Here is a 24754-nt window from a genome sequence, read left to right as displayed (position 1 = left end):
GAGTTGGTCCAACTAAGGACTCTGTTTTCTGAACTGAGAGCCGCAGGGCTGAAGATCGACTACGTGTCTGCTGAGCACTTGGAGGAAATCAGGCAAATGTGTCACGAGCCAACCAAAATCTTCATCTTTTTTGTCCCAGTACATCTCACTTCTGGGAATCTAGCTTTAGGAGAAAAAAATACAAAATATAGGGGGGAAAGAAAACCAACACATAAAGATATTTATTGCAGCTCTATTTATAGCTAAAATAAAATGCATATATATAGAAACAGATACTCAACAAGAAAATACCATGCAGCCATTTGAAAAAAAAAAAAAGCATTCTACATCAACACTGAAAACGAGAGAAAAAAGTAGGATAAAAATGTACATTTACAATGTTGTAAAGAAAAGTGCCCATGAGAAAAGCTTATTTTCTCCAATTCTCCCTTTAGAATTTCTTTCAAAGCCGCCAACCAAGTGTTGCAGTCCTAAGCCTCTCCAAAGTCTAAGGTAGGAAAGAAACCTTGAATAATCCTCTCTTAAGAGAAACAGCCGTTGGCAGGGACTTGCTTGACACTAAGGAGACAGAAACACCACACGGAACGCCAGGGTCTTCGAGCTGAGAGGTGTCAGGAAGATCCTGTTCCTATGTGGGTTCAGATGCCGGTTTTTAGATGGTGGAGACTGGCAACTAGTGACTCAAAGAATCGTGAAGATGAAGGGGACATTGCATATGAATGGACTCTTCAATGCATAAGGCATGGTCCACTGGCAAGACAGTTCTGAGGAGGGGCCGCGCAGCGAGAGGAAATCAGACTCGGGGTTTCACGGAAGCCCAGTGGCATCCCCAAGTGGCTGTCTTAACTCTTAACTGCACTCCCAGAGGCCCCCGTGTCCTGCTGGCCAGGGGCAAAGAAGGATCTACTTTCAGGTGAGCTGAAACAGGCTGACTTCCTGCAGACTGGCCCCACTTCTGCCTGCTTTACGGAACGACCCAGAACAATCCCAGCCCCTCGGCCTTGCCCTGTCAACTGTTTGCAAACATCTCTCGATTCTTTTTTAGGCCAAATGCCTCTCTCCGTTCCAGGGTCCCCTGCACGGTCCAGATTGTCTACCTGCCAGAAACCCCCTAGGGAGGGGAACAGTGCCCGTAACCAAAAGCCCTCTGCTCATCTGACCCAGACACTGGCATGAGGCCCCCCCTCTCGCGGCTCCAGCCTGAAAATTCCTACCCCTCAGCCCCGGACAGAATTTGCTCCTCCAGCGACCTCGTCTCACTACGTAAGTTACATTTGAACTTCGAGTTGACCAAACTGTCCTTTTTTCCACCCAGTCTTACAGCCCCTATTTAACACTCACACAGGTGATGTTTTCAAGGGAGAAACTGCATTGTCTGGACCCAATGCCAGTCCCTCCCCACTTGGGCACTTGACCCTTCTGGGAAGGCTGTGAACAGTCATGTCAGGGGGAAGGAGACGCAAGACAAAAGGACATTATTACGGTGCTTTTTCCGTTTTTCTTTTTGCACAAAAACAGTCCATTTATTCAAGTGTTCTCCAGCACAAGTACATTAGAAAGGAGCTTTATTATATTCTTCTGGGCACAAAAAAAATGTGATGAAGGCGGAACTGACAGACTTTCTACATCTGCTGTACGCATTGACCTCTTTAATTATTTCATAAACAGCTATGTCACGAGCGTCACTTACACAGAGATACAACAGAACACCGGGGGACGGGGCTGGGGACCCACTCGGGGGGAGCCCCCCTCCCGCGCCCCTCCTTGGATGTCCCAGAACCAGACTGTGAAATGTACATTATTATTGTCAATAAATAGAGAAGCAACCCTAAAAAAAAAAAAAATACAGTGGTGAAAGGATGCTGGAACCAGGAAAACAAACAAACGAAAAAAAAAAAAAACAACAACCCCAAAGGAGGAAAAAAAAAAAAAAAGGAAAAAAGAGGAACTGAAGAGAAAGGCTGGGGGAGGGGAGGGGCGGGGGAGGAAGTCCTGCATTTAGCTGCGTGGAATGTGGAGTAGAAGCACTCTGCCGACGGGGTCAAAGCGGACTCGTCTGTAACAGTAAAAGGTATTACCAAGCCAGCTACAGAGTTTATTCTTCAGTATGAATACATGATTTCCCACAAATAAGTAAGCACCCCCTACTTCAATGCCTCAGCTAAAACACATGAAATCGCTCATTTAGTTTTCAAGTACAAAGTTAAAATGCCTTTTTAATAATAATATATCAGAGTAAAATAATAGTCTCTTTTAAACTCCACTACAAGAAAACAAAACAAACAGTCATTGTCCAGACAGCAGACTTAATTTAACAATATATATTTTTAATAAAATGTTTTAGCACCTTGTTGAGTCACCTCCTCCCTCTGCGTATTCTAAGAAATTTCGGCATTTTGGTTGGTGGTTGAATTCTGGATGCTATGCAACCGAATTGGTCTGGGAAGTGAAATGGGACTGGTGTGAGGCTTTCGATTCCCTGCTCAGGTCCTCAGGCGTGGGGAGCTAGAGGCTGTGGGACTGGGGTGGAGGGCCTGGGGGGAGCCGCCCGCCCTCCCGTGGCCCTCGGGTGGAGCAGATTGGGGGGGGGGGGGTTTCCAGTTACCAGAGTTCCAGGAGTCCGTGGGCCTGCGTTCGGGCAATTCAGCCAGTCACAACTAGCAAAGGGAACCTTGTGTCCTTGTCCTTGCTGCTTTAGGTCCACCTGTCTCTCCCGCCCCAGAAGATCCCCCGCCTAGGGTCCTCGATGAGCGAGCGGTCACCAAGCAAAGGCCCGCCTCAGCCAGGTCTCTGAGACACACGGGGACAGGAGGGACTGGCCTCACTTCCCAAAGACACCCAGGCTTTCCTTCACCAAAATGTAAAGATTCGAGAGCTTCTGCTAGAACCATGGAGTCTATCCTTGCCATTAATCTCCCCTTCTCTCCTCCCGGATCCTGCGAACATGTGTCGTTAATCCCTGAGTCAGTAGGGTCACGCTGGGCGGCCGTGCTGGCTCCGGGTTAGGCCTCCACAACACCCCTCCATCCTGCGCTGGAGGAAAGCCTTCAGCTCTCCTGCCAAGGACAACTCTGGTGTCACCTCTAGTCACAAGCACTGGGAGCAACCGTCCTAGACAACACCCAAAGACAAATTCAGATCTCTCACCTCCTGGGATCAGAATGGGGCCTGGCTAGAAACTGTTCTTGCCAGAATCTTGGGTCTGCTCTTCCCCTGACGAAAGGAAACAGCTAGCTCTCTCCAGATCACAGTGCCAGGGGGGCCCCAAGGCCCTAATCCACAGCTCGAGGGGGCTCCTGCAAGTTTCCTAAAAACGACTCCTCTGAAAGGCACAGCGACCTCTGGCCAAGCAGAACGGCGACAGGAATTGAAACCCTCCTCCAAGATCGACTTTATGTATACTTAGATCATCAAACATGGGAAGACTCCGGATGGCAGTTTTCCTGGAGAACACACTTCCCAGATGGCTCCACGGAAATGCTCCTTCCCTGGCTCCTGAGACAGACCTTCCTGTGCCGGAGATGGTGCGTATTCCCATCTAGGCTTTCCCAAAACCACCAGCGAAGTGGGAAGGAAGGGGAGCCGGCCCTCACGAAACCAGTTCAGTGTCCAGCAGCCTTCCCTGCTGCCCGGTCTGCCTGTCCCAATCCACACCCTAGCGACTCACCAAGACTCCCACGGGCATCTCCACCAGCCAACCACTCCCAGGCCTGTCTCAAAAGCTAAGAGGTCCTGGATGCTCTTTGGGGAAGTTTGCTTTCTAGAAGAATGTTCAATAGCAGGAAGGTTCTGGGGTCTAGAGAGAAAAACAGATAGTAACACACTCATGGCATCATCTGCTGACAGCAAGAACCCTCTCCCCACCCAGTCCTCACCTGCTGCTCCCCCAGCCTACTCTTCTCCAGCCAGTCCCACGGGGAAGGGGCTTAGCACCAGCCAGCTTGAGGCCCGGCCCACAGGGCTCAGCTGCTGCCTACGGGAGACTCACTTCCTCCTCAGACAGGCGACCGACGGCTCTGTGACCCTGGCACAAGCCCCCGGCGACCTCCCCCAAAAGCCACCGATCTCTTTGGCACCACCTTCTACTTGGCACCTGAAACGAATTGGGAGGCATCATCCTCGGTCCCTAGAAGCCCTGGTTTCCAGGGATAAATTTTATGAGAAAGAAAAATCCCACTGGTGAACATACTCCAGAATTTTCCCTAGGCCTTCTTGGTTTCTCCTTCTCCACACCTCTACCCTCAGCTTCACCCACAGCAAGTGTAACGAGACCCTCCTTAATCCTCACACAATCCTGCCTCGCCAAAGCCCAGCCCTCCTTTAGAAGGCGACCAGATCCTTGTCCCCAGAAACGCCCCACCCGGGGCTAAAGCAGACCATTGCAAGCATGGGGCATGGTCAGGCTGGCACATTCCCAAGGTCCTCTGCACCCTCCCAAGTTCTACTGGGGGACCAAGCCCCTGGGGTGGGCTGGAAGAAAAGCTGGTGATTGTTAACTGTCATCTGGCCCATTCTGGGGCCTAGTCAGGTTGCTGGACCAGGATACTTAAGTCCTCTTAAGTATCAGCCACAACATCCAGGCCTCCCCCGAGCAAGTTGGCTGGCCCACACTAAGCCCTCAGACCTGCCGTCTCCACGGCTACCACACCAACACCCTGGGAGGAGCCTGGGCCACAGGGAAAGGCAAACTCCTTCATGTAAGCAGTGGACAAAAGGCCTAGGACAGCCAGGAGAGCTGGAAAGTCTGTTTGCAAAGGCAGGCCCGTGAAGAGCCGGTCCTGACACTGGGGGCTGCGAAGACCTTAGCGTTGGCCAGTGGGGGAGGGAGCACCTTGGACTGCCTGAGGCAGCCCCTCCTCCCCACAGCCCTCCTGGAGTGGTGCTGGTGGACCCAGGCCAGGAAGATGGAGCCCGGCTGGAGAAGGAGGGGACAGGGCGAGCACCACGGGTTAGGTACAGGGATTCCAACGAGGGAGGGGCAGAGGTACCCCCCTCCTAGCTGCTCCAGCCCCAAGGGGGCCCACCATCGCCACCTGCCGTCATGTCACAGAGCTGGCAGGAAGCCGACTGGGTGTGATCTTAAAAACCAATTTGACAAGGAAACGCGTGGCTTGAAGCCCAGGACCAAGCACCTCTAAAAGGCCCGTGAGACTGCGGCCACCAGCTGTGAGCTTACTCCTGAGCAGTGAGCAAGGGATTCAAAGCCTTGGTTTAGTTTTGTCACCAATTACTAATTTACTTTATTCAAAACATGAGTTTCACTGTCCCATTTTTTTTTTATTTTTATTTTTTGTCCAATGGAAGCCCCCTGGCCAAGACAGACCTGGATGTCAATTTTATTTTGGTTGGGGGAGAATAGGTAGGGGGAGTCGAGGGCTGACTTGACTGGTGCCTAGAGTTGCAGGTCAGTATCACAGGTTGCTAACAGAAGAATCTTTTGACATCACCAGGGGCAAAAGAGATAGAATGCTACCTGCTAGAGGAGAGCACCTGCGGGAATAAAACCTCCTCCTTTTCCTGCCTTCAGCACCTAGCAACTTCTGGGATTGACAGTCTACCTGCAATCAGGGCAACAGAGGTAAAGAGCTGCAGGGCCGACGCCACAAAGTCCTGAATCCTGGGGAGAAGAGCGCTGAGAGCCCCCTGGCTGTGTGTGTGTGTGTGTGTGTGTGTGTGCGCCCATTCTGCATCGGTAGGAATCTGTTCCTGTGTATGCGTGTGGGATTGACTGATTGGTGTGGGGCTTATGTCTGCAGTGGGATCGGAGGCTCAGCACTCTGAGCCCCCTCGCCCCACTCCCCACTCCATAATATTTCTTATACATGACCCTATCTATGTATTTATATAGCGCCTATCACCGTAGGCCCTATCTTTCTAGGGATGCGAACTTGGGACCATGTGCTTGACAGCACACCTCCCAGCCCTGCCAGTCCCAGGAGGTGCCAACCCCCCTCCCATTATAAAATATATATCTCTATATGCCACATATCTACACCCCATCTATCCAGGCAAGCATCTGCCCGTTGGGCCCTCACCCTGGAGCCCCAGTGCCGGCCCTGCCTACCGCCAACGCCAGGCCGCCTGCCTCGGTAAGGAGGGGGAACCAAGTGTCCGCGCACCTGGGGCTCCAGGTGCCGCCGGCCCCGGCTAAGAGCGCGGCTATCATTAGACCAAGTACTAGAAAAGAAATACACACCACTCCAATCATACACACGAGGAGAGAGATGGCCCGGTCCTCCCTCCAGCCCTGACACGCGTGACTCAGAGGAGGGGAAGTAGAAGAGAAGACGGACGCGCCCGGAAGGCCGGCCTCAGGGACTCCCCTGGCCGCCCAGCTGTCGCTGCGCCCGGTGGCCCACCTGGCCCGAGGGGTGGGGAGCCAGGGCACCAGGGCCACCGCTAACTTAGAAGCACCCTGCTCCCCGCACCTTGGTTTGAAACCGCAAGGGAGGGGGGTTGGGTTTTTGTTTTCTTAAAGAAAAATCTGAAAACAAACATAATTATAACCAGAACCATAAGAATAATTATAACAAAAGGTGTCATCAGCCTCCCAGTATAAAACTGCAGCCTTTGGAGATGACCAAAAACATCACATTCCAGGGGCCGGAAGCCGCCTTGTGCAGAGGGTGGATGGTGAGGGCCTCATAAAAGAACACACAAAAGGCGACTTAGACAGGAAAGCACCAGTACGTTTTGTATGTTTTTTTATTTGCTCCAGGTGGGGTTTTAACGGTCACTTGCCCACACTCTGGATTATTTCTGATCCCACCACAAGGAGCCCTCAAATCGGCTAATGTGAGAAATTGGGAATGAAGACCCCTTATCCTGCCATCTTGCCGAGGGAGTCTCCTTTTTGAAAAAAAATCAAAAGGTTATTGCGTGAGCCTGGATGAATCCCTCTCTCAGCTCTCCACGGTCCGACCCACCTCATCTCACCCCCGTTTTTTGGCAGGGAGAAGCAGGAGAACACGGGTCCCGGATTCTCCCCCTTCGCCTTGTTAAATACCCGGGGGAAAGCCCGCCACGGCCACGATTCACCTTCAAGCTGCCTCCCTTCTCCATCCTTGGTTAAAACCCTTTGCACATAAGGCAACGTGGAAGCTGATGTTTTTACTCATCTCGCTGTTTTAAAGCACCATTATGAAGTCGGGTTGTACAGTAGTTAACAGTACCTTTTATATATATATCTCATATCTATCATATATATATAAACTGTAAACAAGAGGTAACAGCGGCTTCTAGAAACTGATTTTCTTCAAGGTTTCCTGTGTGGTAGGCACCTGAAATACTGTATAAAAGGGTCTTGTGTGTTCTGTCTTCCTGTTGCTAGTTGGGCTCTGTTCTGCATGACCAGGAATGGTGCTGGCAAGACAGCTCAGTGGCTGGGAGGGAACTCTGCCACTGGGTGTCACTATTTTCTCTCCCCTGCTTGTGCTCCTATCTGATCAGGCTAGAGACAACAACGAAAAAAAAAAAAAAGATATATAGTAAAAAAAAAAAAAAAAAATCCAATATATAGATTTCTATAGAATTTCCTTTTTTCCTTTTCTCCCAACCTTCCTCTGCAAGGTATTGTTACTATTCCTTGTCACTGAGTTTTGCTGCAATAAATCCTCTTGTTTCAGTCACAGCAAGAAACAAAAACCCAAACAAACAGAAAACCCCTCTGAAAAGAGTAGAAAACAAAAGGTTTGACCAAAAAAAAAGGGGGGGGTGGGGGGGGGTGGGGGGGAGCTTGGTTTTGTTTTTAAATAGGACTGAAGATTAACATTGAAAAATCAGGAGATGATGTCCAACCCTTTGTGCAAGGCAAAGCCCTCCGGTACTTCCGCCTCTGGTTTTTGTTTTAAATTCCTTTTTCTCTTCTGGGTGCTGATACTCCTCTCCATCCTCATGTTGTTGGTGTTTTGTTGTGTTTTGTGTTTTTGTTTTGTTTGTTTAACTTTGTGTCACTACCTCAGTTTGCCCTCATGTCCCTTACACACAAGCAAAATACTCCTTCAGCGGAGCGAAGAGGTGGCGGATGACCGGCACGCTCCACGACCGGCCCAGCAGTCTCTGCCTCGCCAAGCGGCTCATGTTGGAGACGTCGGTATAGTGGACAGGGAAGCCGAACACCCTGGGGAGAAAAGGCAGAAAGGGCGGGGCTGAGCGCGGGCGGGGGCGATCCGGCGGGCTCCTCCGTCCTGGAGCGCCAACCACGACTCAGGCACCCTGCCACTTGCTGTGGGTCGGAAGGGAAGGAAGCCAAGCGCCACCCGGGAGTGGCCACACGATAGAAACAAAGCTAGCACTGCTGAAAGACCCCTCTGGGGCGTGCTGGGCCGGAGACGGGATGCAACGTGTACCTGAAACCTGTCGGTAATAAACACGCATCCCTAGGACCTCGCCCGTAAGAGCGAGACCTCGACGAAGGAGCTGGACTCTGGCCTGACCGGAGCCGCTCCAAGCTTCTGTTTGCTCTGGTCGTGTGTGTCAAAGGGTCGCTTTGGCTAAACTGCAGTCACACGAGGGACCAGGAGACCGTCTAGCCCGTGAGTCTGGTTTGCACCCAGTCAGGGAGTGAGGCTGCGTGGCCCACCCGGTCCCGTGCGCTGTCCTGGTTTGCAAAGTCCCCGAAATGAGCAGCATGAGTGGAGGGAGCTCCTGGAGCTGCACTGTTTCCACAGAGCTTAGCAGGACCTCTGGGAGCCACGGCCCCCTGAACCTACTCCTAGACTCCTCTGCCCCTGGGCCCGGCCTTACAACGCACAGGAGTGTCCCCCACCTCCCGGAACCTGCCTTGTTGGGAAATGCTTGGGGAGACCCGCTGCTCACACGGTATCTGTGGAAGCTACAGGCTCGGCCGGAAGGGGCAGCGATCCCTCCCTCACAGGCAGCAACCGCCACGCGCCACGCGCCCCAGGACACCAGCACGTGGTACTACCTTTCCATTTCAGTGCACCATAAGATGTCCTCTTTCTCATTCATGAAGACGGGGAAATGCTGGTCTTTGCCCTGCTTTATGGAGTTCGACCTAGTAGTAATGGTCCTCACTTTGCTGAACTAGAAGACAAGGAGAGGAAAAGAGCAATGAGCACTCATTCGCTGGCCATGAGTCTAACATGAGCACCAGGCACTTGCCGGGACGGGTGACTCAAGCACGGACAAGGCCTGGTCTGTGCAGGTGGCCAGGGTAAAGGCTCCAGCACGAGCCTCCGCAGACGCCACTGCCCTGCTCTTCTTCCCACTCTGAGGTCACCCGGCCATCCTTACTCCAGTCTCGCTGGCCAAGGACTTGAGAGGGAGCAGCTCAAGCCGCTGAGCTCCTAAGTCTTCTAAGAACGGGTTCTTTGCACCGGTGTAGTGACTTGCAGGCAAACGGATGCCAAATTACTCAGGGGCTCCTGACAGACACTTTGGGGGCGCCTGCAGTCCTGGATGCTGGCACCCACGCTCATGAAACCTGACGCCTGGTACACTCACTCCGGGGGATTTTTCCAGAGAGAAATGCGGCTTCCACATCACAGGAGAATGAGCCATCCTGAAGGCTCATGCGATAGATCCTGGCCAAAAAATTTAAGAGCCCTAGCAGATTCAGGGACTTTGGCAAAGACTTCTTAAGTGTCTGCTTCTCACAGGACCAGCGGGCGACGCTCAGCGAGGACGGGCTGAAGACCAGGAAGGATTTCTGATCTCTCTCCGTGCCCTCCAGGCTCTCCCCTGGGCCCTCCCCTCTGGCCGACTGGGTGCATGACCCCATGCCACCTCCTAAACCGTGTTCTCCACACCACTGCGGACACTGCCCTGGAGAGCACTCAGGCTCATCCGGCGCTCTCTGCCCTTCTCCCTACCCCCCTGCGGAGGGCTCTGGCGCCAGGGCTAACCTTGGCTATTCTGCCGTGCTCCAGACACTCCTGCAGCTCCAGCTTATCATTCACAGTGGATGCCAACGGCCTAGGAGGCAGAAAGAGAAGGTAACGACAGAGACCAGGAGACCAGCAGGGATGCGGCCAGCAGCACCGGCCCAGCAGCCACGACTTACACAGAACGGTGGAAAAGGACCGTCGTCACCCACACACATCGTAACCCCCTTCAAACTCCCCCAGAACATATGCACACACACTGCAGCCATCCACGGACAGGACTGGTGGACCCAGGACTGCGTGCAAAGCAGGCTTGGTAGACCCAAGCGTCCATCCTTAAATGTAAATTCCACGGTGGTCTCAATCTACAAATAAGCAGATAACACCCGCCCACAAGAAGGAAAACTCAAATGACTTTTATGCCAGTCATCTTAAAATATACTGAGTTCTAAAAGTCTCTGTCACAGGGGCGTGGGGGGCTCAGTCAGTTAAGTGTCAGACCTCGGCTCGGGTGATGATCTCAGGGTCCTGGGATCGAGTCCCGCTTCGGGAGTCGGCACTGAGTGGGGCCGTCTGCTTGTCCCTCGCCCTCTGCCCCTCCCCCCCACCCATGGGCTCTCTATCAAACAAACAAACAAATAAATAACATCTTTAAAAAAAAGTATCCATGACAAAGCAAGCTTTGAGGGTGATCAAACGTTCTGATTCTTGACTGTGGCGATGGCTGCACGGGTGTGTACAATGGCTGACATTCATCCCAGCGCGGACCTTAACCGTGCAGTGAGAAAGGCTTTAACGTCTGCACGGTCCACAGAAGACTACAATCCTGTGACACTGAATGTGCCACTTCTTAGAGTGGAGCAGATCACTGAACATCACCTTTGGCTCTGACCTTTCCTGACATTTCACATAGCAGTCTACCTTCTCAGCATGGGACCCACAGGGACCCATGGCCCAAGTGCAGGCCTCCGGCCTCCGCCCTGTTTATGCACACACCCCCCACATGGTACCTCTGCTCCGCCTCGAAGCTCAGAGCTCTAGAATCTTAGAATTGGAAGACGCAGGTGAGAACAATCCCATAAGACCAAGGAGACACTGAGTTCGTGGCTCCTATGGAATACTGGACTACATAACCCAGTCTACTCTTCCGGGACACAGGTAGGGCTGGGAAACGTAGGAGGTGGGACTCAGCGGTTTGCAGGTCAGCTATCCCCCGGACAGGTCTCCTTCCCATCAATAAGCCCTCACAAAAGCCAGCAGCTTTGTAAAGAAGATATGAGACTGGGGATGTTCCTACAACTTCATGCTAATGGACGAGAGGGAGAGAAAACTGAAGCCAGCTTAGATAATGTGAACAATTTATAGATATGGCAAGGTTGACAATCCACTCTTAGAACATTCTGGAAACATCCTGCATAACAGATATCCAGATTGGGTGGATCTCACTCTGCTCTTGAACTGCTGACTCTCAACCAGAATTCCTTTCTCCTCATCGGCCTTTTTATAATCCAACTAACACACTGAAGAAATGAAGTTATCTTCATTCCTGGATGTTAACATCTCTATTCATGTGACCTCAATGAAGAACAGCCTCCCAACAACGGACCTGAAGCCACAAGTGTGTGGCTAATAAGCAAAGCAGGACTCTCTAAGCTGCACGGAGCAGGTGTGGCCCAGCTGTGGGCACCACTCTTCCCCATCCCACCTCCACCCTCCACAGCCCCACCTCTGGAGACTGAGGACAAGCTGACTCTGGATATGTCACCAATGCACGAGAACCAACGATGTGACTCAGCAGCATGGGGACTCTCCTATTCCAACCGCTAGCTGTTGGTTTCTCAGGTATTTTCTATACCCTGACTCCCCTTCTCCCCCAAGGAGAAGGAAGCAGAGAAGAACACGGTAGAGCAGCAAGCTAGTCCGCAGGGGAGGGTGCCCAAGAGGGCCCACTCGGTGACCTCCTCCTCCTTGGGCCAAGCTGCCTACAGACACCAACCCACTGCCACCCCAGGCCCGGGCACTCTCACCAACCTGTTCATACCAGGAAGGTTTCCCCAGAAGTAGCGGGCCCTGTGCGCAGCTGACACTTCTTTGGCATCAATCATCACAGGGTTGGACTATAAAACAGGAGAAAGAGTAAAGATGAGCGAGAGAGGAATAGCGGATGGGGCCAGGAGATTTTGCTAGTTTAGAGCTTTACAGCTTCAAAGGCCCTTGCTTACTCCTCTCTCAGGAAGCCACGCAGCAGGACAGCCTGAAGCCTCCAGGAAAAGCCAGAATGGAACCCAGCCACATTCCACATGCTCTCATTAGAACATTCTAGACCTCTGCAGTCTAACTGCACGTTCTGTGACGATGGACATGTTTTCTGTCTGCACTGGTCAATGGAGTAGCTGCAGGTGGCTAATGAGTACTTGAAATGAGGCTCGAGTGACTGAGGAATTTTAATGTTAAATTCCACACGTGGCTGAGGGCTACCCTAACCAGTCTACACAGTTCTAGCTCACCCAGAGGCTCTGAGCAACAAAGTTCTAATGAGTGTGGACGTGTTCACTGGATGTCCAGGTTATGAGCCAAAGAGACACTTGCTCGCACTTAAGAACACCAGCTCGAGGTGTACCGACCCCAAGACTCTGGAGCATAGGCTCGAGCTCCCAGACTGCCCACCCCGAGAATGCCTCTGGCCACAGAGACCCCCTGTGCATGGCTCCAACCCAGCTCAGCGCGGACATGGAACCCACGTTATGGGGAACCCATGTTTTTTACTTCCCAGGTGATACAGAGCATCTGTCATGGTGCCAGGGAGTGTGGGCAAGCCATTCTGGTCAGGGAAAATTGATGTGGCCACCTCAAAGGTCCCCCCAGGGAAACACCACTCAGAACTCCACACTCTAGGAGCCTGGCACCCCACCCTACTAGGAACAGTCAAGTCCTTCAAGCCCGGAGGCCCGCACCCACACACTACGTCTTAGAGTCAGACCACAGGTTCTTTCCAGAGTAGGCCTCTACCAGTGTTTCCTCCCTAATGAGGAAGCCCTGGAGCTTCCCGAACAGGCCCCTCGCAAAGCAGAAGTCACCAGTCCCCAGCTCCACAATGCAGATGAGACAGGGATAAAGCAGCAGTCCAAGGTAGAAGCCATTAGTGAGCTGGCCAAACCAAGGTTGCTGGCTATACCTCGAGAAATCGCGAGATGTCCCTCTTGTCACTAACGCCCATGGCCACCACATTCTCAAAGAGCCAGAAGAAGGGGCGGTCATCTCCCTCCTTGGGCCGCGCATCATGCAGGAGGCGGTAGAACTCAAAGAAGAGCCGGCCAGTGCCCTCTGAGAGGTCGGAAGAGAAAGCCATCAGCTGGGGCTGTCTGCACGAGACAGTGGTGTGGCTCGGGCACAGGGAGGGCAAGGGAGGACAGGGTCATCGGGAGTAGCTGTCCCAGGGCAGAAATGTCCAAGTAGGAAACCTACGTGCGGAAGCACCAGCTCAGAAAGGGGAGGGGTGAGCACAGCACCTACCATAGAGTCCTTTCCGGGCAGGGTTGACGATGGAGAGATCATTGCAAGGACTGCCCCCAATCACCAGATCGAACGGGCCCCACTCCTGGATCTGGGAGGATAAAGGTAATGGGATGGCCTGATGTCCGGGCAACAGAGGCAGAAGGGAAGTAGGAAATTATCTGTGGACTTGGCAAAAAAAAGTACTTTGGCACCAGAGCGAGGAGACCTAGCTGCTTGGGATGCTTACTATATACATTCATAGGTACATACAGACACACACACACACACACACACACACACACACCCCATCACCACCACCACGGGCAAGTCACTGAGGCTCTCTGAGTTTAGGTTCCTAAACAAAGTGAGGGGATCCAATCGGATCATCTCCGAGGCCAGCAGGGAAACAGCGTGCTCCCAACAGGAAAAGCAGCCACTTAGAGGGAAGGCGGTCCAGGCTGGGCAGCTGACTGCAAAGACACTTTGTGCTCTGCACACTTGGAGCAGGGTGTCTGGGCCATCTGAACGCCCTCTAAACGCCCTCGGGGATCCCTGAGGGCCTGCAGTTTCCGGAGTAGACACAGTTAACTGGAAAGGCAAAGGGTCACCCAAGCACCACCACCCCCCCGAAATGGAGGCTGGTAAAGATGTTGCCAAAAGTATTGGGAGAACGGGAACCAAAACACTCTGCTACAAAGGCCTGAGGCTAGCCAGGGGGCAGCCGGAGCCTAAAAGGGCCATCTCGCAGTTCCCGCTGGAATCTGCCCATTTTCCCTCTCCAGACGAGGAACATGGCAGATGACGAGACTGGGGGAAAGGAGAAAGGAAAAGAGCAAAGGAGCAAAATGCAAGGCGGCTGCCACCGCCCCAGGAGCAAAGCGCAAGGGACACAGAGAAGGTGGGATGGGTCCCACTACACTGACATACATGCTTCTGCGTGACGCTGCGGACGTCCCCGACGTACATGATCTTCCCCTGGTGCCGCACCATGCCCACCGTGATGGAGTCCTCGCACACCTCGGAGGCGATGTAGCGGTCCACCTGAATTCCCAAGTCCTTCAGCACCAGAAGCCCTGTGCCAGCCAGCGAAAGGCACGGTCACTGGGGCTCCTTCCCAGCACCCTGGTCTTTGCAGGGGGCTCTCTGGCCAGCAGGACACGAGTCAGCAACAGGCCGGAGCCCTACCCTGCCCAGTAAGCTGCAGGATCCTTTTGGATCCTACTTTATGCCTACTTTGATCTACTTAGAAGGCCATCAAGACCAGACAATAGGTGGTTTCCAGAACCAGAGAGAACAGCAGGTGACTTTTTGGGTGGCCTTTTCTTTGCTGTTCCTACATCCTGCATAGACTGCTCCTTCCACACTCCTGGCCCATGGCCTCCTGCTGCAATTCTACCCGTCCTCCCAAGACTCAACAGAAACGCCACCTGCTCCATAAAGGCTTCATCAACAGCCCCCTACACCGCACCCTGCAACCCCCTGGAAGCAACCCCCCTCCTCTGTAAGCCCCTAGCACCTTGCATCTCTCTCCAACTCCTCAGAACAGCGGGTATGCCTAATTCAGCCCTTCTCTTATGTGCCAAATGCTCTTCAGAACAGAGAAGAGCTCATCCGTGTTTCCTCCTGAGCAAACTACACTCGCTTCCTTACTATGATCCCTTCACAAATGTTTGCTGGACTGAGGGCAAGGAAACAATGAGAATAGACCCCAAGAGCCTCCGGAGAAACAGGGAGCAGCAGCACCATTTCCACTGCTCCCACAGACCCCCCCCCCACCGACGGGGTTTTACAGTCTCTTGGGGTGTGGTGTGGTTTAAGAGGGCTTCGAGGTTCTGCCCTGGGAAACCAAGGCTGTAATATAACTTCCCGAGGTTTATAGAATATCAACACTGAGCTGAGACTAGAACAGAAACATCTGGCCTGGGATGCCACCCCGCCCCAGCCCATCTCCCTCCGGCCACAGGAAGACACCCGTTCTGAGGAGGGTTATTCCTTTCTTAAGAACACGGAGAAGCCGTCGGCCTGGGGGCATGGCGGGGATATGTGTCAGCAGCACCTATCGGGAGGGCTCTTGGGCAAGGTCAAGAACCACATGAAACAAACGTGGTGTCCCAGCTCTCTCTACAAGAGAGAAGTTTACGTATGTAATGATGTGTGTATACGGATGCTTGTCACAGCGCTGCTTGGAACAGAGAAAAAAACACTCAACAACCCAACAGCGGGTTAGTTACATAAATCACGGTACTTTCACCCGGTGGAACCCTATGCAGCGCTTACAAATGAAGGACGCAGTTCCATGTTAACATGAAAAAGCGGTCATGATAGCAAATGAAAAGGCGAGTTACAACACAGTGTGCGTTTAACTATCCTCTCGTTTTATTTTTCTACATGTATGATTCTAGAAACACACATACATATACGCACGGAAAAAAAATAGAAAACGATATACACCAAAATGCTAATAATAGGATTACGGATGACTTAACTATTTTTTAGACTCTCTTGTTGATCTTTTTTTTTTTTTTTTTTTACCGTGACTTACGGTCATCCTACGACAGACACTGCCTATATTTTCGTTCTGGTCGCCGAGTCTGTCCTTTGAGGCTTTAGGAAAATCTTCAATAACCTCTAACGATGCCCCTGTCCTCTGCTGGAGCACCCCCCACCCCCCCACGGAGACACGTGCCCCGCCCCAGACATGGCGGTTGACCACGGATTTTACTTCTCAAACAAAAGTTTCCTCGGCAGGGTACTACGTTAATGGCTCTCATGTTAACTATGGTTTTGTTTTGCCAACATGAAACACACGTGGTCCCTCACGCAGACCTCCCCCACCCCGGGACAGGGACCGCAGCTCCTCGTGGGGGTCGGGGCCACACGCTCACCTGTAGCAATGCCGTCAAATAGAGACAGCACCCGGATGGGCTTCCTCTTCTCGGCTGGGACAGGTGGGTACACCTTCGGAGGGTCCTAGGCAGCGAGCACAAGAGGCTAGGTGAGCGCCCGCGGAGATTCTGCAGATGGGCCCTCCCGGCCCGCTAGGACTGCTCTGGCTTGGGAATCCGCTCCCCGCTCCCCCCACCCCCCGCCGCCCCGTGAACCTGCACCCCCACAGGCGGCTCAGGCCCCTCCGCCGTGGCCCAGGCCCTCCCGCATGGCTGTGCCTGCCCTCGGGCTCTGGCGGGGCGGGGGTGAAGAGAGGCGGCCCAGGCCCAGCACTCACAAATTCCTGGTCGTGGTTGTTGGCGAAGAACATCTGGAGCCGCGAGGGCCAGTCGTCCCGCCGCCGCAGTAGCCCGTAGGTGCCCTTATGTCCGCACATGTAGCAGTTCCAGGGGTCCTCCTTGATGGCTGCCTGGGCAGCCCCCGGCCCCACCAAGAGGTCCACACACTCCACACAGAAGCACCTGGAAGGAAGCCCAGTGTAGCGGGGGGGAGCGGGGCACCCCCGAGGGAGCCGGGCTGGGGGAGGGGGCCGGCCGGGGGGAGGGCCTCACCTGCAGCAGTTGTTGTTCCCGCACATGAGCACCTCACGTCCCCCGCAGCAGATGGTGCAGTAGGACTGGTAGCCGTCATCGTCGTACTGGTACGCACACTCCAGGAAGCAGTTCTAGAGGGCGGGGCGGCGGGTCAGAGGCCCCCGGGCAGCACCCCACATGGCCAGGGCAAAGGCAGGCTTTGCGCCCAGCCTCTGGGCCCTCCCCTGGGAAGCGTAACCCATCCCTGAAGATGTGAGCCTGCTGCCCACTGAGCCACACGAGTGGGTGGTGGCCAGCAGGTATCCCGACCCACAGCAGTGTGAGGACTTGGGAAGCCCCAGAGTGAGGCCTGGGAGGGAGCTGTACCCTCTTGTCCCTCGCTGCAGCTCTGGGCTTTCCTCCTGGGCCCCCAAGGATGCGCCAGCCCACCCGTCAGTCAGCCCGTTCTCCCCCTGCCCCACCGCCACCCCACACTAGGAACTGTGACACTGTGAGCCCACATCTGTAGACCAGAATGGGCTTCCGAGGAAAACGGAATCTTTCTGGGGAGGACAAATAACAGCCAGTCAAACACACTGAAGCCCAAGGGCCCATTTTATCAGGACTCTGCGTCCAGAGCGAACCGCGGTATACCCACGGCAGCTACTCCAGGCGACTACGGGCCCCTAGGGTGAAGGTGCAGAGCACCAGGGGCTGTTTCGCTGCTGGGGGTGCCCCTACCTTACAGTTTTGGCACATTCCTCCAACGAAGAGAGGGTGTTCCAGGGTGACATTGAGGCTCCCACAAGAGATGCAAATGTCTGGAAAGCAGGGAGAGTAGAGAAAGCAGAGTGAATGTCTCCAAAGGGCCCCTTCCCACCTTGGGACCAAAGCGCAGCTCTAGAAAAGCAGCAGCCCAAGAAGGAGGGAGATGGGAGTCTGGGAGGGTGCCCCATGGAACAGGGGGCATCATGGCCCCAATCTCGATGCCCATTCAGCTCTCAGAGGGGCAATGCCACCCATCGAGGAAAGGCATAATTCAAGGACAGGAACCCGCCTATGAGAAGAGGGCCTGGACCCTGGGTGACTCAGGAGATAGTCCCTGGGCAGTCCTTAAGTCTTAGGCTCCTGCCCCCATCCTTGCCGGCCCTGAGATGCTCTAACGACCACTGGATGAGAGCAGGTGAGGAAAGGTAAAAGGCCAAAGGTCACTAGTTCAAGCAAATCCAAGAGAGGCCACCCTTTTCTGACCCACTGGGAGTGTCCCAAACCCTAACGACCAGCGCCGGCCACTGATAGGAAGTAGACAGTAGCACGGAAGACGGCTGTGTGGGTGACGCAGGGTGGGGGTGGTGGGATGGGCAGGACAGAGGCCTTCACTGGGTACAGACGTCCCAGGACATTCAAACCTACGTGCCTAGGCTACTCTGCACCAGGCCCCAGGCTAGAGGCCAAGCCCTCCTGCCCGTCCTGGGGGCAAGACTGCGGACTTCCCAGGGAATCAGCGGCCGTCGGGACTCACCCTCAATGTTCCGGCACTTCTGCCGCACCTCGTACACCAGCCGCTCTGCGGAGGGGAGGAGAGCCCAGCATCAGAGGGGGCCGTGAGGGCCACGCCCACGCCTCTGAACGCCAGCCTCGCCGTGCCTCTCTCTCCAGAGCCAGGCCAACTACCTCTTGTGCGTTCGTCAATTATCTCCTTGACCTTAGGCTTCTCCGTTGTGCTCTTTCGGGGCTTTTTGGCGGGTGGGGGTGGTGCATAGGCAGCTGCCTCGGGTTCGACCCACATGTCTGTGTAAACTTCTTTGTAGGGGTTCTTCTCTTCTGGATGGGGAAAGCAGGTGACGAGATCGCGGTTACTACCGACAAGCAGTGCCAGCTCCCTCTCCTCCTCTATACTGCCTCCAAAGGGGTGCGGCCTGGTCCCCAACTTGTTCTAGCTCCCAGCTCTCCACTGCCAGCAAGCCAATGGGAGGAGCTTATCCTGAGTCCTACAGCAGCCCTGCCCCTATCATGACCCCAGGGAAAGGGAGACCGTGGCTACTCCCCTTGGGCCTCTCAACCAAAGAGCTGGCAGCTCTCCCCAAGCAGGGCCTTCCCAGCCCTGGCATGGAGCTGCCCAGCTGGCAGGGGTCCCAGAAGGCTGGCCTGGGCACCTGCATTTACCTTCAGGTGGCTCCAGGCCCTTGGGGCCAGAGGGCTGGAACCCTCCAAGAGCCCATTCGATCATCTGTTTGTTCTGCACCTCCACGGCCTTGGCAGTGTCGCTCTCATCGCTGTCATGGCATGCCGGGAACAGCTTCCCCGCACGGCTACTGGCCACCTAGAGGGCAACACATAGGGGGGAGGGTGTCAAAACAGGCTGGAGGACAGCAAGGGTGGCCTGAGGCAAGAGCTGGAAGAAGGGGCATGGGAGGGTCACAGGAGAGTGTCGGAGGAGGGGAGGGCAGAAAGGGGTAATGGGGGGGGTGATGGGGGACAAAAGGGAATCCCGGGGGCCTTGCAGGTGGGCCCTCTGCCTAACCTCTGCACTTCAGCTTCTAGACCAACTAGGAGTCCCTGCTGTCTAAGCCCCCTCTGCGCGGAGGGGCACTCACCTGCAGGACTTCGTAGATGGCTTTGCGGTACATGGGCTGCTTGTTGTAGGTAGCCTGGTGGAAAGCGCTGCAGAAGGAGCTCAGCGGCATCAGCTTCTCAACACACACCTGGAGACACCACCAACGCCCTCGCTTTCTCCTCCTGCCACACCCGTCAAGCCCCCACCACATGCCTGGCAATGGGCAAGGACTGGGGCACTGACACTCAGCCACCGCCCTTGAGAGGACCAGATGGACTGATAAATAATTCCATGATGCTCAAAGGAGGAGTCCAACCCCAATGTGGGGGAGGACCTGAATGCAAGCAGGAAAGGAGTTCTGGAGAAAGGGTCCCAATGGTCAAGAGCTTGACAGGTGCCCCAGCTCTCCGAGCCCCCCCAAGGCAGCCCACTTTTCTCTAGCGCATCTTCCAGTCCCATGTGGAGAGCGGAGGCGAGCAGAACTCACTTCTTCCACCCCAGGTCTGGACTGAGCCCCCAGCCCCAAACCACAGGCCCTGGGACCAAGACCCGTTCCTCCCCAAGGCTACCACCAAACCCCAGGACTTACCACCGAGAACTTGCCGTCTCCAAACCACATGACCCAGCGGGTGCCTTCAGCTGCTCGGCTCCGGCCCGTCATCCACCAAGACACAATGCGGCCTGGCCACCAGGAGAAGCCCCGAAGTTTCCCCCACACCAGCTCCCCAATGCCAAAGCCCCGGCCGTCCTGGAGCCCCAAGGAGCAGAAGTCATTACGTGGTGGTCACGAGGCCCTGCCACCCTGATCCCCCCATGGCAACCCCAGCCCTGGGCATCTGAGGGTCAGGACAGCCAGGAGGGAGCTCCATCTGAACCGACCAAGACAGAGCAAGACTGGGGAGACGAAGAGGCCTGGGGTCAGGTGGAGAGAGGAGAGCAGGACGGGAAGAGCTGGCAGTGGAAGGACCCAGGAAAGAGCTGGACGAGGCAGATGAAGAAGTGAGCCGCTCACCTCGTACTCCGGCTCATCGTCGGCTGCTTTGGTGGTGTTCTTGTCCCCAGCGTCCGCCCCCACGGGCTCAGGTGTGGTGGCCACGGTGGGGGATGCGGGGTCGGTGGGCTGCTGCACTGCAGGAGGGCTGACCTCCTCCACCTTCTGCGACTCGCCAGACCCCTGGTTTTCTTCCACAGCATTCATTACTGCAATCACCTTGGCTTTCTTCTCAGCCTGGAGAAACAAGGAACAGAAGTTACCTTGACCTCTCCAGGTATTAGCAAGGCCACTTGATACTGGGGCGGGGGGAGGCTCTTCTCAATCTCTTTGTGGTCTGGAGACAGTGACAGGAGGTAAAGGACGAAGTTCTTTGATCATCAACTCCATTGGCTTGCCGTGGAAAATGGGCAAATCTGAAGTTGGTCGGTGAACTCAAATCATTTGGCTGGTGTCCAACCTTCTCTTGTTGCGCCTCTCACGAAACCTTCCTCCATCGGTTAGCCTCCATCAGTTGCCCACCCTCTGACACAGAAAGATGAATTCCATTCAAACAGTAATTGTGCGCCGTAGCATAGGCACAGACCTTGGCTCCGTCCTCTCCTATCTTACTTGCCAATCACGAATTGGATCCTCTCGTCCTTTTTACGATTTTCCTGGGCAATCAACCCCTTCTATTCCTGGTCTTGGCTTCCAGACCACAAATCCAGTGTAGTCGTGATGTCTACAGATGATGAAATCACTGCTCTGTGTGTCCCCCCTCTGCTCAAACATCACAGCAAGCCCCGTTAAGAGCTTGCCTGCTCCCACGCCATTCTGGAATCTTAGGTTCTATCAAATGTATGTTATCAAATTCACCCATTCTTTCTACACACACAACTTTCAGATCCGTCAATACATTTATTCTTTCAACAACGGTTTACTGAGAACACACTACAGGCCACACATCCTCTCTGCCATCCTCCTGATAAATTACCAATCCAAATCCAATCATGCTCCCGTTTGGACAGCCTCCATCCTTTCACTGTCTCGCGCTTATCCTTCCCAAAACCTGCTCCAGGCTTCCCACCACCCTACAGAAGAGAATGAAATCCTTGATCTTTAGCTCTGAGAACCATTCAACTAATCTCACCCCAGTGACTGAATCTGAGGGACCCCGTGAACTCAAACTTTAAGGCTCTGCACCTGTTTCCACCACATTCCATGAAAACCCTCCCACCTTCCACGTGCCTTTCAACACGCAGCTTTCCCAGAGAGTGTAGAGCTGGGAAGGCAAAGCCCACCCTCAAGGCTAAACAAGAACATCAGAAAGGAACTCAGAGTGGAAGAGCTCCAAGCGAAAAGTCAGAGCATCTACATTCCCGTCTTCGCCTTGCAGCTCACTCAGCAGCCCATTCTGGAGCAGTCCGCTCTCTTCCAAGTTGCTCCAACCTAAAAAAGCACTTCAGCTAAAGGATTTCCATTAAATGTTTCTGACCGGTTTAAGAATCTGATGTATGTAAGTATCAAGAATGCCAAGGACTCTCCAAAGTCCCCATGGACTCCCAGATCGCAGGGCCCCAGGTTAAGAACCTTTATGTTAAGCTCAAAGGTCTACTGTGCTATAGATTCATTTTGTTTCAATCTCACGTCTTTGCCTCCAGGCCGCCAACCAAACTTGCTTCTGGTGGAGTCCTTGAACACTGAGGATGGAAATCCTAGTTCTTTCCCTGACTCAACAAATTCTAAGATGGGATCCTGCATCCTTTGCCCCCAGCCCACAAACAGCTGGAAAACTGAGCTGGACGGAAGCCAGCAGTGGGAGAATGCAGAGCAACTGCTCTTCCCTCCCAAGCCCCCTCTCTCACCTGCTGGGACTTTGCCCTCCCCTTCCTACTATCAATTATCTACCACCCCCTCCCCCATGAGAAGACGCACCTAGGTGTGCACTCAACCCCATCCTCTTCTAGAATCAGCTGTGGCAGCACTACTGAAGCCCCAGATCCGCTCACTGAGAAACACCAAGGAACACCTTGAAACACCACGCCTCCTTGAAATTCAGGCATGGAGGACGGATCTAGACCAGGGTGCTACCATGCAGACCCCAAGACTCTGCTTCAGGGGTGATGAGGCCCCTCGGCCAGAACAAGGTGCAGGTGGCAGAGGGCGGGAGGGGCCTTCTGAGGAAAGGTGAAGTCACCTGCACAGCAAGCAGCAGTGGGCGGGTGCCGGGCTCCCCAGGTCTAGAAGGGAGTCGTGCCTGATGCCACCCTCCTCACTCCCCCACAGCCCCTTTGTCTCTTTTCCCAACCCCTCCACAGCAAGTTCCTGAACATTTTTCTTCCCCCACAACGTCCCCCAGCTTGTCAGATGCTGCTGCTGATGGCTGTTAAGCGCCCCCAACCCACTAGGTGCAGGAGAACAAGCACCCAGCAGGGCTTTGGCAGGCGGAGGAGGAGGAAGAAGGGGGCCTCCGTCGGGACGAGGCCAGCAGGGGTGGGGGAAGGAGGAAGGGGGTGGGTTAGCAGCAGGAGGCATGAGGAAAGGGGAAGAAGTGGCAGAGACAGTGGCTGGATGGGGGAGGGGCCTCATTAGAATAGTCTGCCTAGGGCAGTGTGGGAATGCCTTTTTTCCACGCTCACTCCAACCCTCCTCCCCAGGCAAACAATGGGAGAAAGAAGGGTTAACTCAGGGCTTTGGCATTTGGGCTAAAGGCTCCTACCCCCAGTTCACAAGGTCCCACTCCAGAGCGGCCCAGAGATGGGGCAGGACCAGGGAGACACCACACCACCCCCCCACTACCGTGGCTCAAGGAAGCCACTTCGTCTGGAGTTTGTCCAGCCTGGAAAGCTACTGGTAACTCCACTCTAGTAGAGGCAAGGCCTCCCCGACCAGTCCCATCTTCCTGGGCAGCTGTCCCGCCTCCACCTTCCTCTGCGACTCGGGCTGCTTCCCGTTCCAAAGGTCAGAGGTCTGGGCGCCCATGCGGACTCCCCGTGGTTTAGCGGGTCCCAGGCTGTCCCAGGCACCTCTCCCATCACAGGCCGGCGTCAGGCTGCTCCCCACAGCACCCGCTGGTGTGCCACAGCCCCTGTCAGGGTCACGCTACTCCCTCCCACCCAGCACCACGTCTCTCTGAGGGCCTGCCCACTGGCTCCCAGGGAAACGCACGAGAGGAAAATGTCCCTCCCAAGAGGCCACAAGGTTGGCACGGCCCGAGGACAGTATGGTCCACCAGCCAGGAGCGCAGGTCGGCAAGGAAATGCCAACAGCCCATCAGCCAGCCAGCTCAGCAGAGGCGCTGCTCGCTGCCCAACGCCTGGTCCCCCAGCGGCCCTGCGCCAGGGCCTGCCCCCCAGCCTTCACTGACTCCTGCCCCAGGCTCACACGCTGGGGCTGCTCTTCTGGCCTCGGCACCACCGCCAGGTCCCACCTGAGCGCTGGGAGGAGTGGGGCTTGGGGCTCCTGAGGAGGGAGTGGGTGGGACAGCACTAACTCAGCATCTCCAGAACTCAGGCCAGGCAGAGCAGCCAGCTCCTGCGGGCCAGGGAGGCAGACTTTGACTCTTCTCAAATCCAGAGGGCTGCAGCGGCCCAGAGATCCTCCCACCGGCCCCTGCCGCCTCCCCGCCCCCAGTCTCCCCAGGGCTCCGTCCAGGAACCTACCCATAAGGCCAGGTGCAGCCCCTCTGTGGTCCGGCTCAGGTGTGAGCCCCGGCCCTGAAGCTCTGTAAGTAGCTGCCCGTCTGGGGGGAGGGGAAGGGGGCGATGGGGCTGGGGGCGGAGGGGGCCAGAGAGAGGGGGAGGGGGGAGGTGGGGGGGAGGGCTTGAACATTTTCTTTGTCTAGAACTCCAGGTCACGTGGGCCCCGCTGGAGTGCCTGGTTGGCTGCAAGCGGGCCGGGGGAGGGGGCCGGCTCTCAGACGCTGGCAGTGGGCCAGCCCCTCTCCTCCCGTCCGAGGGGCGCGGGCCGCCGCTGGGGCCTGGGGGCGCGGCTGGGCCTCCGCCCGTTCCCAGGACCCCGCCCCGGCCGTGCTGGAGGCGGCGCCGCCCCCTCCTCCGGGCTGGCCCTCCCGCCCCCTCTCCCCAACTCTGCGAGAGCTCCGAGGGACGCCGGGGAGCCCACGGAGGCAGGGAAAGGGACCGGGAGGGAAGGGGCTGCTCTGCAGGGCGGAGGTAAGCCGGGAGCGCGGAGAGAGCCAGGAGCGCCGGCAAAAGAAGAGAGGAGGTTGCGGACAGCCTGGGAGAGCCAGGAGAAAGTTGTTAAAAGTCAGTCTCTCGGAAGCACAACCAAAAAAAAAAAAAAAAAAAAAAAAACAAGAAAAAACAAGAAAAAGCTTACAGATGAGCGTAGAGGCCCAGGAAACTGTAGGGAAAACTCAAAGCACACAGAGGCGGACAGAAGGCGCCTGCAGAAATTGGGAGCGCTC

General features: G+C 55.1%; 1 protein-coding gene across 5 annotated transcripts in view; it reads right to left on the bottom strand.

Annotated features, from left to right (window-relative positions):
* Window positions 1-1831: 1831 nt before the first annotated feature.
* The window catches only part of DNMT3A (DNA methyltransferase 3 alpha), a 101551-nt gene continuing 78628 nt past the window's right edge, over window positions 1832-24754 (bottom strand). For 4 of the 5 annotated variants that reach the window (XM_045809283.2, XM_045809282.2, XM_045809284.2 and 1 more), the window contains 17 exons: window positions 20368-20583; window positions 19945-20103; window positions 19396-19503; window positions 18965-19121; window positions 18473-18622; window positions 18321-18365; window positions 17540-17619; window positions 16838-16950; window positions 16564-16747; window positions 16226-16310; window positions 14268-14413; window positions 13359-13449; window positions 13021-13169; window positions 11877-11962; window positions 9867-9936; window positions 8927-9045; window positions 1832-8119 (listed from right to left, as the gene is read on the bottom strand). In XM_045809283.2, coding sequence (XP_045665239.1) covers window positions 7978-8119; window positions 8927-9045; window positions 9867-9936; window positions 11877-11962; window positions 13021-13169; window positions 13359-13449; window positions 14268-14413; window positions 16226-16310; window positions 16564-16747; window positions 16838-16950; window positions 17540-17619; window positions 18321-18365; window positions 18473-18622; window positions 18965-19121; window positions 19396-19503; window positions 19945-20103; window positions 20368-20583 — 2100 coding nt within the window. In that variant the 3' untranslated portion in view covers window positions 1832-7977. Of the gene's footprint in view, window positions 8120-8926; window positions 9046-9866; window positions 9937-11876; window positions 11963-13020; window positions 13170-13358; window positions 13450-14267; window positions 14414-16225; window positions 16311-16563; window positions 16748-16837; window positions 16951-17539; window positions 17620-18320; window positions 18366-18472; window positions 18623-18964; window positions 19122-19395; window positions 19504-19944; window positions 20104-20367; window positions 20584-23990; window positions 24093-24754 lie in introns of those variants that run through there. The other variant, XM_045809285.2, reaches the window with a different exon arrangement.

The sequence above is a fragment of the Ursus americanus genome, chromosome 7, assembly GCF_024610735.1.
Source record: "Ursus americanus isolate L20-20 chromosome 7, mUrsAme1.1.p, whole genome shotgun sequence".
NCBI lineage: Eukaryota > Metazoa > Chordata > Mammalia > Carnivora > Ursidae > Ursus > Ursus americanus.
Note: the sequence above shows the minus strand (reverse complement) of the source record. Positions and strands in the feature narration are given on the sequence as shown.